This window comes from Schistocerca americana, chromosome 2 (genome assembly GCF_021461395.2).
Source record: "Schistocerca americana isolate TAMUIC-IGC-003095 chromosome 2, iqSchAmer2.1, whole genome shotgun sequence".
Lineage (NCBI taxonomy): Eukaryota > Metazoa > Arthropoda > Insecta > Orthoptera > Acrididae > Schistocerca > Schistocerca americana.
The window spans coordinates 1,049,747,890-1,049,758,504 of NC_060120.1; the positions used below are offsets into that span (position 1 = coordinate 1,049,747,890).

At 45.8% G+C, this 10,615-nt stretch overlaps 1 protein-coding gene across 1 annotated transcript in view; it reads right to left on the minus strand.

Annotated features, from left to right (window-relative positions):
• Nucleotides 1-9,005, minus strand: part of LOC124594665 (lens fiber major intrinsic protein-like) — a 53,766-nt gene extending 44,761 nt beyond the window's left edge. The window contains exons 1-2 of the mRNA XM_047133035.1: nt 8,960-9,005; nt 935-1,134 (exon numbers count right to left, since the gene is read on the minus strand). Coding sequence (XP_046988991.1) covers nt 935-1,134; nt 8,960-9,005 — 246 coding nt within the window. The remainder of the gene's footprint in view (nt 1-934; nt 1,135-8,959) is intronic.
• Nucleotides 9,006-10,615: the final 1,610 nt, after the last annotated feature.

The window sequence follows — 10,615 nt, forward strand, 5'->3', positions numbered from 1 at the left end:
TCAATGTTGCACTTGTTAAGCTTGGACCGTTCACTGTTTCTCTACTGCCTTTTTTTTCAGAGTCCAACACAACTACATCCTGAATGAGATTTTCACTCTGCAGCGGAGTGTTCGCTGATACGAAACTTCCTGGCGGATTAAAACTGTATGCCGGACCGACTCTCGAACTCGGGACCTTCGCCTTGGGCGGGCAAGTGCTCTGCCGACTGAGCTACCCAAACACGACTCACACCCCGTCCTCACAGGCTCACTACTGCCAGTACATCGTCTCCTACCTTCCAAACTTTACAGAAGCTCTCCTGCGAACTTTGTAGAATTAGCACTCCTGAAAGAAAGGATATTGCGGAGACATGGCTTAGCCACAGCCTGGGGGATGTTTCCAGAATGAGATTTTCACTCTGAAGCGGAGTGTGCGCTGATATGAAACTTCCTGGCAGATTAAAACTGTGCGCCCGACCGAGACTCGAACTCGGGACCTTTGCCTTTCGCGGGCAAGTGCTCTACCAACTGCGCTACCCAAGCGCGACTCACGCCCCGACCTCACAGCTTCTTGCCCAGGAAAGGCAAGAGAGTCTCGGTCCGACACACAGTTTTAATCTGCCAGAAAGTTTCACACCTACATCTTGTTTTCACGCTTGACCTGTGTTCAGTTTTCGACGGGCTGTCGACCGGGCCGTCTGAGGCGGGTGCAGTGACGAGTTTTCCGTGTCAGTATTTCTAAAATAACGCTTTATGCCCGCAGTCAATGCACACCAAACCGAACGAACGGCCTTACGGACACCTCGCCTCCTGCCAGTATAGTAGACGAACAATAGGCCCGCAGGCCGGCAACGGGCGTCAGTAGTGTACAGAATAGCAACTCCTCACTAGCGAGGCTATCCTACGGCACGGATGATACAGTGTCTCGCGCAGGCGGCAGCGGGGAGCCACTCACCTGTATGACGGCGGCGACGGCCATGCCCGACACGAGTGCGGCGCCCACGTCGCAGGGTCCCTGTTGCTGCTGCTGCGGCCCCTGCTGCGCGACGCCCCGCACGCCGGCCGTGCAGCCCAGGAAGAGCAGAGCCGCAGTCCCCAGCAGCTCCGCGAACAGCGCCGCGGCCAGCCGGCGCCGCCCACCAGCCGGCGCTGCACCTGCGGCACACAACAGAGCGCCACCGCTCAGCCACAGCGCACCGCACTCGGCCGCTCCTCTGCACTCCAGGGGCGGGAAAAACAGGTGCAGCTTAAAACGGTACGGGTATCTGAGTTTCGATTAACCGGTATTTTTCGATTTTTGTTTGGTATCGTTTATACAGAGTGATTTTTATTTTTTTGTTAATAACCGAGTAAATAACCGAAGTCGAAGGTGACGCAGTTCAAAGTAGCCCACCTCACCTCTGAGTGCGAATGCAATATTTCGACTTCCCAAATAGTGTGCGAGGCAGCAACCACGTCCCCATCCCCCCCCCCCCCCCCTCAAAAAAGAGAAGTATATATACACCACTGGCCATTAAAATTGCTACACCACGAACATGACCTGCTACAAACGCGAATTTTAACCGACAGGAAGAAGATGCTGTGATATGCAAGTGATTAGCTTTTTAGAGCATTCACACAAGGTTGGCGCCGGTGGCGAGACCTACAACGTGCTGACATGAGGAAAGTTTCCAACCGATTTTTCATACACAAACAGCAGTTGACCGGCGTTGCCTGGTGAAAGGTTGTTGTGATGCCTCGTGTAAGGAGGAGAAAAGCGTACCATCACGTCTCCGACTTCGATAAAGCTCGGATTGTAGCCTATCGCGTTTGCGGTTATCGTGTCGCGACATTGCTGCTCCTGTTGATCGATATCCAATGGCTGTTAGCAGAATATGGAATCAGTGGGTTCAGGAGGGTAATACGGAACGCCGTTCTGGATCCCAACGGCCTCGTATCACTAACAGTCGAGATGACAGGCATCTTATCCGCATGGCTGTAATGGAACGTGCAACCATGTCGGGATCCCTGAGTCAAAAGATGGGGACGTTTGCAAGACAACAACCATCTGCACGAACAGTTCGACGACGTTTGCACCAGAATGGACTATCAGCTCGGAGACCATGGCTGCGGTTATCCTTGACGCTGCGTCACAGACATCAGCGCCTGCGATGGTGTACTCAACGACGAACCTGGGTGCACGAATGGCAAAACGTCATTTTTTCGGACGAGTCCAGGTTCTGTTTGCAGCATCATAATGGTCGCATCCGTGTTTGGCGACATCGCGGTCAACGCACATGGCAAGCGTGTATTCGTCATCGCCAAACTGGCGTATCACCCGGCGTGATGGTATGGGGTGCCATTGGTTACACGTCTCGGTCACCTCTTGTTCACATTGACGGCACTTTGAACAGTGGACCTTACATTTCAGATATGTTACGAGCCGTGGCTCTACCCTTCGTTCGATATCTGCGAAACCCTACATTTCAGCAGGATAATGCACGACCGCATGTTGCAGGTCCTGTACGGGCCTTTCTGGATACAGAAAATGTTCGACTGCTGGCCTGGCCAGCACATTCTCCAGATCTCTCACCAATTCAAAACGTCTGGTCGATGGTGGCCGTGCAACTGGCTCGTCACAATACGGCAGTCACTACTGTTGATGAACTGTGCTATCGTGTTGAAGCTTCGTGGGCAGCTGTACCTGTACACGCCATCCAAGCTCTGCTTGACCCAATGCCCAGGCGTATCAAGACCGTTATTACGGCCAAGGGTGGTTGTTCTGGGTACTGATTTCTCAGGATCTATGCACCCAAATTATGTAAAAATGTAATCACATGTCAGATCTAGTACAATGTATTTGTCCAATGAATATGCGTTTATCATCTGCATTTCTTCTTGGTGTAGCAATTTTAATGGCCAGTGTTGTAGATGGGATCTGGTAGTCTGGGTAGACAGGATTGGACGGGGCCGTAATCAATTACTACTGGTTGGCTTTTCCTTTAATCACACACAATTTATTTAAAATCAACAACAAATTAAAGTAATCGCAATAATTTAAGAATTATTTCATCCCTGAAGGCCTTAATGGCAATAAATTAATAATTGATTAAACTTGCTGCAACTTACAATTATAGTTATTAAATATAAGACAAGTGACCAAGGTCTTACAGCTCGCTGCAAAAAATACAATTGCCAAATTAAAATTTTAAGACAAGTAACGACACTCACGGCTGATGGCCTTAATGGCAATAAATGAAGAGTAGTTTCACGCCTGAAGGTCTTAATGCCGATACATTAAGAATTGTTTAACTTGTTGCAACATACAAACTACAGTTATTAAAATATCAAATCAAATCACCAAGGTCTTAAAGGTTAACTGCTAAAATACAATTGCCACATTAGAATTTTAAGACAAGTAGCGACAATCACGGCTGAAGGCATTTAACGCCAAGAATGGTAATTATAAAAAATTTAACATAGCCGGCTGCTGTGGCCGAGCGGTTCTCGGCGCTTCAGTCCGGAACCGCGTGACCGCTACGCTCGCAGGTTCGAATCCTGCCTCGGGCATGGATGTGTGTGATGTCCTTAGGTTAGTTAGGTTTAAGTAGTTCTAAGTTCTAGGGGACTGATGACCTTATATTTTTTTTAAAAATGGCTCTGAGCACTATGGGACTTTACATCTAAGGAATTTCTCTCAAGTCGGTACATATATTTTTTTTAAAAATGGCTCTGAGCACTATCGGACTTAACATCTATGTACCGACTTGAGAGAAATTCTTAAGAAGTTCTGGTCTTACGTTAAATCAGTAAGAGGATCGAAACAGCATATCCAGACACTCCGGGATGATGATGGCATTGAAACAGAGGATGACACGCGTAAAGCTGAAATACTAAACACCTTTTTACAAAGCTGTTTCACAGAGGAAGACAGCACTGCAGTTCCTTCTCTAAATCCTCGCACGAACGAAAAAATGGCTGACATCGAAATAAGTGTCCAAGGAATAGAAAAGCAACTGAAATCACTCAACAGAGGGAAGTCCACTGGACCTGATAGAATACCAATTCGATTCTACACTGAATACGCGAAAGAACTCGCCCCCCTTCTAACAGACGTGTACCGCAAGTTTCTAGAGGAACGGAATGTTCCAAATGATTGGAAAAGAGCAGAGGTAGTTCCATTTTTCGAGAAGAGTCGTGGAGCAGATGCGCAAAACTATAGGCCCATATCTTTGACATTGATCTGTTGTAGAATTTTAGAACATGTTTATTGCTCGCGTATCATGTCATTTCTGGTAACCCAGAATCTACTCTGTAGGAATCAATATGGATTCCGGAAACAGCGATCGTGTGAGACCCAACTCGCTTTATTTGTTCATGAGACCCAGAAAACATTAGATACAAGTTCCCAGGTAGATGCCATTTTCCTTGACTTCCGGAAGGCGTACGATACAATTCTGCACTGTCGCCTGATAAACAAAATAAGAGGCTACGGAATATCAGACCAGCTGTGTGGGTGGATTGAAGAGTTTTTAGCAAACAGAACACAGCATGTTGTTCTCAATGGAGAGACGTCTACAGACGTTAAAGTAACCTCTGGCGTGCCACAGGGGACTGTTATGGTACCATTGCTTTTCGCAATATGTATAAATGACCTAGTAGATAGTGTCGGAAGTTCCATACGGCTTTTCGCGGATGATGCTGTAGTATACAGAGGAGTTGCAGCATTAGAAAATTGCAGCGAAATGCAGGAAGATCTGCAGCGGGTAGGCACTTGGTGCAGGGAGTGGCAACTGATCCTTAACATAGAAAAATGTAATGTATTGCGAATACAAATAAAGAAGGATCCTTTATTGTATGATTATATGATAGCGGAACAAACACTGGTAGCAGTTACTTCTGTAAAATATCTGGTAGTATGCGTGTGGAACGATTTGAAAGGGAATGATCATATAAAATTAATTGTTGGTAAGGCGGGTACCAGGTTGAGATTCATTGGGAGAGTCCTTAGAAAATGTAGCCCATCAACAAAGGAGGTGGCTTACAAAACACTCGTTCGACCTATACTCGAGTATTGCTCATCAGTGTGGGATTCGTACCAGGTCGGGTTGACAGAGGAGATGGAGAAGATCCAAAGAAGAGCGGCACGTTTCGTCACAGGGTTATTTGGTAAGCGCCGGCCGAAGTGGCCGTGCGGTTAAAGGCGCTGCAGTCTGGAACCGCAAGACCGCTACGGTCGCAGGTTCGAATCCTACCTCGGGCATGGATGTTTGTGATGTCCTTAGGTTAGTTAGGTTTAACTAGTTCTAAGTTCTAGGGGACTAATGACCTCAGCAGTTGAGTCCCATAGTGCTCAGAGCCATTTGAACCATTTTTTTATTTGGTAAGCGTGATAGCGTTACGGAGATGTTTAGCAAACTCAAGTGGCAGACTCTGCAAGAGAGGCGCTCTGCATCGCGGTGTAGCTTGCTGTCCAGGTTTCGAGAGGGAGCGTTTTTGGCTGAGGTATCGAATATATTGCTTCCCTCTACTTATACCTCCCAGGGAGATCACGAATGTAAAATTAGAGAGATTCGAGCGAGCACGGAGGCTTTCCGGCAGTCGTTCTTCCCGCGAACCATACGCGACTGGAACAGGAATGGGAGGTAATGACAGTGGCACGTAAAGTGCCCTCCGCCACATACTGTTGGGTGGCTTGTGGAGTATAAATGTAGATGTAGAAGGCGAGGAAACGTACACTGCCGTTACATACAGTAACCGCTGGCTGAACTTAACAAATAGTAACACACAGAATGCAGCAATTAGTAACAAGAAGTCGAGGAAAGCTAATTAGATCCGCCTTCCCCAAGCACTCCACTCGCTGCTCTTCGTCTCGGCGACACTTCGAGCAGCAACACAAACCCAAGTCACTGGAGAATCGTGAGATCTCACAGTGGTGAAGGTTTCACTGCTAGAATCAAAATCCACTCAACGTATAGCTTGTTGGATCCAGTTGACGAGTAGGTCGTGTACCCTCGCAACCACAGCCCTTCCATCTGGCAGTGCATGCGTGCCGCCAGCGGTCCTGGCGTTTTCTCACACTGCGCTCTTGGCTCCTCCAGAGTTCCCAACCAAACTGCTCACTCACACGACCCCGAAGAACAACGATGTCACCCCAAAGATAGGGCGTCCTCCACTCAGAATTTGTTTCCCCAGGTCAGACCGTCAATCAAACCTTTTATTTGGACGTTTCAAGAAGATTGCCCAACTGTGTTCGTCAAAAAAGGTCCGATTTGTGTCAGACAGAAGACTGGTTCCTCCACCAAGGCAATGCATCTGCATACACAGCCCTCTCTGTTACACAATTTTTGGCTAAAAATGGTATGGTTCCGCTACCCCATGCACGTTACTCGCCTGACCTGACTCGGTGCGACTTTCTCTTATTTCCACGTATGAAAAGGGGCACGAAAAGAAACTGATTTGACAACATTGAGAAGAAAAAACCGATGGAGGAGCTGTCAGACATTTCTAAAGATCACTACAAAAAATGTTTCGGATAGTGGAAGCACTGGTGGGACAAATGTATTCGTAGTAATGGAGATTATTTTGAAGGGAATAACGTTGTTTTGTAAACAGTTTGAGAATATATAGCTTTTCAAATATAATTCTGGTGTTTTCTGGGTACCCCTTCGTAAACAGCTACAACAATGGGCAGTTTCATGCAATAGTCGCTCGTTACCATTCTTCTGTCAGCATTTTAGTTTATTTCATTAGTGAAGTTAGACGCTTCTCTTTGCGATATGCGGAACGACTTTCTCGACAGAAGAAAGAATTCGGATTGTGGATGCATATGTGAAAACGGGTTCGATTAAGGGAACTCGCGAAATTACCAAGGTCAACAATTCGGATAGAGGACTACCGGCAAAGAGAGCAATAGAGTCTGTATAAAAATTGCTGTACCTACGGATCTGTGCAAAATGTAAAACGACCAAAAATTCCTTCAGTTCGCACACCAGAAGTTGTTACGGACATTCGCCGAACAATTATTCAGAGCCCAAACAAGTCTTACATGTAAATTGCCCCAACAGAGGCATATAAGTAGGAAAAGCCGCCAGTGGATATTAAAAAGTCTTAGTCTGGAGGCATATCGTGTGACGGTTGTGCAGCAATTACAGGAGGATGATAGCGAGAAATGTGTAGATCATTGCACTTTGAATAACATCAACGATGGCTTGTTAGACACTTTCTACTACATCTTGAGTGATGAAGCATGCATTTGTCTTTCCGGTTATGCGAATTCACAGACCACGATGTACTGGGCAATAGAGAACCCTCACATTATGCGTCAGCAACCACTCCATGATGAAAAAATCAGCGTTTGGTGCGGAGTTACTGGAACGTGTATCATTGGACACTACCATCAACACGATTGCACATATGGAAAGTTTTGACACATTTTCTGCTCAGCTCACTGAACATGAAGGACAATACTTCTTCTTCTAGCAAGATGGGCGAACATGTCACGCATATAAGGTATTCCTTGAACGAGTCCATGCCGTCTTCACTTAGGAACGAAATGTCAGCAATATGCCACCACGTTCACCAGATTTAACAACATGTGATTTTTCCTGTCGGAACACAATGCCTAAGGTGTACGTTTCAAGCTAAACAAATTGTATACTCAGTGCGCATGGGTGTACAGGTGTGATACTGAAACTTCCTGGCAGATTAAAACTGTGTGCCGGACCGAGACTCGAACTCGGGACCTTTGCCTTTCGCGGGTAAGTGCTCTATCATCTGAGCTACCCAAGCACGACTCACCCCCCGTCCTCACAGCTTTACTTCTGCCAGTACCTCGCCTACATTGATGTTTTAAGCACCTTTTTGCTTCTCACTGTTGAAGAGCAATTCGGGGATGGCGATTGCATCTTTCAGCACGATCGAGCACTTGTTCATGATGCCGGCCTGTGGCGGAGTGCTTACACGACAATAACATCCCTGTAATGGACTGGCCTGCACAGTGTCCTGACCTGAATCCTATAGAACACCTTTGGGATGTTTTGGAACGCCGATTTCGTGCCAGGCCTCACCGACCAACGTCGATACCTCTCCTCAGTGCAGCACTCCGCCAAGAATGAGCTGTGATTCCACAAGAAACCTTCCAGCACCTGATTGAGCGTATGCTGGGAGAGTGGAAGCTGTCATCAAGGGTAAGGGTGGGCCAACACCATATTGAATTCCAGCATTACCGATGGCGGGCGCCACGAACTTGTAAGTTATTTTCAGCCAGGTGTCCGGAATGTCTTCATCAATAGTGTATTCTGGCTGTGTGGGGATCCTGTAGGAGCTACTAATATCTTCTGCAGAAGCTTTGAGGTGTTACATGTATACAGAATCCAGTAATATTTCGGTTATTACAATTTAAATTACTGAAATGTGTGCCTCACTCGTACTGTTATGACGCCCATTCAGTATTCTGGATAGTTTACTGTGTCAGGTTAACAGATTTTGATAGGTGATCTTTTCTCATTGGCGACGTGCTGGAAGTCAGATGAGAAACGTTCCACGCCAACTGAATGGTTTTTTATTGTTTCCTTGTTTCTCTGTACGACACAGAACGGATTTTACTTGCTGTTGTTTTATAAATTGCTGGTTTAACTCGTCAATTTTGGGGTATTTCTTTTATAAGACACAGCCCATGCGGATTCTCAGAGTCACCTTATTATCTTTTGCTTCACAGTTATTTCTATTTGAGCTTCTCGATGGGCTATCTTATCTAACGTAGCACCGGTGACGCTATTGTGTGTATAGTAGCATCCTCACTTTCCCTGTGTTACCATAATGAATCGTTTCTGCAACCAACGTGGTGTAACTCAGAAACTCAAAAGATCCTTGCACTTCGGTTTTTCCTTGCATTAATGGCGGGTGTAGCTTACTGTATTAATTATATGATGTATGGGTAGCGGATCAAGGTGAATTCACATCAGGCAATGGACTGTTTCTGCTGACAGCAGCAGCGTACCTGGGATTCTGACATCATCGCATCTGGCAACATGTATCAAGGTCATGGCGGCATCGCTATTGGAATTCTGACACCGTCATGTCACTGCCCTCTGAAGGCCACGCCATACCTCCCCTCCCCTCTCTCCCGTCCCATGCACAGTGAACCTCCATGCCCCCAGTCGCCGACGTCATCATGCTGCCTGTCACTTGCACGAAAGTTCAATTCCCTACCCTTTCAGCAATTTTACTTTGATTGTGAGAGTGTCGTCGTTTGCTGTCTGTACTTCGAAGATGAAAAGTCTCCCACAGCTTTTGAGCAATATGTTCCCCATTATAGTTGAGTGCTCGGATGTTTTCATATTTTTCTTTGCACAAAAGTATCTGAGCGATCTGGTGCATCACACATGTGTTACAAACATATGTCACACATTCCTCATGTCGATGTACAGTCGGTATAACGTCATGTCAACGCCCATGATTAATCTACAGCTCAAAATTACCTGTATTACTTATCAATAATGCGCTGTTTCTCTGCGTTCGAGACCTCTGCTCTGTAGTGAAGGGATCAGGTGCCGTAGTGAGAAGCAGAGTAAAAGCAGTCATGAGGGAAGATAGCTGTAGTATGAAATAACGATGTCAAAATTTTAGTTGGGTGACGCCAAATATGGAAATTAATAAAACAGATACACTGGTAGGACGCGAGATCTGGAAAGGTAAAAAAAAAAATGGTAAAGTTTCCCAAAATGCAGATGTACGAGCTAAAAAACTGAGCACTTTATGCACATGTGTGTATGTCTCCTTACTGTGCAAAATGCATCCATTCTTGCAGATAGTTAGCTGCCTGACATTAAATGTAGGTCATGATGCAAAGAGTACTCGAGCAAGAGCTAATCACAGCGTCACAACATAGCTGGTGGTCAAAAGTATTCAAATGGTCTGAATCATTTATCAGTCATGTACTGTTGCTCTCAGCCAATGGGTGTAGGGCTCCACTGGTCTTAGGCAATTTATTCTCCATTCTAGGTCTGTGTTCTGTGGTCACAGGATTATGGCGTGAATATTTGTTGTAACAAATTTGCTCTAGGTATGTGTGACGCATGTTACAATGGTGTCACACCAGCATATCCAATTTACCAATAATACAACCAGTACTACCTACTTCCAGATTTGATGTCCTACCAGTTTGTCTATTGTATAGCTACTAGTTCCTGAGTTCGGTGCGACTCAACTAACATTTGGCAATTATTTTATACTTTCAAACTGTTCACAGGGCAGAGATACAGTGAAGTCATGGCCTTCATGCACATGGCTGGATGTGGTGACGTCGGAATAGAAAAATGATAGTGCTGATGTCAGCAAAAGTAGTCCACACCCGATGTTTAGTCTCTTGTTAATTCTCCTTGACCCTCTACCTGTATGCACCCAAGATCTTAATGTGGGGTCGTTTTAAATATGTGTGTTTCGTTAACAGAATCTACTTCTTATTTTTGTATATGAAAACAAAGTGGTATAGAACATTACGTTCCTGTACCTTGAAGTACATCACGATAGCTGCCAATGTTTCACTTGCCACTCAATTCCTATTACCACTACCCCGACAATAAATGCATGACAACTGTTTTATGAAACAAGATCTCCAAATGCGATCATTAACAGCCATTTTCGTCAAGGAACA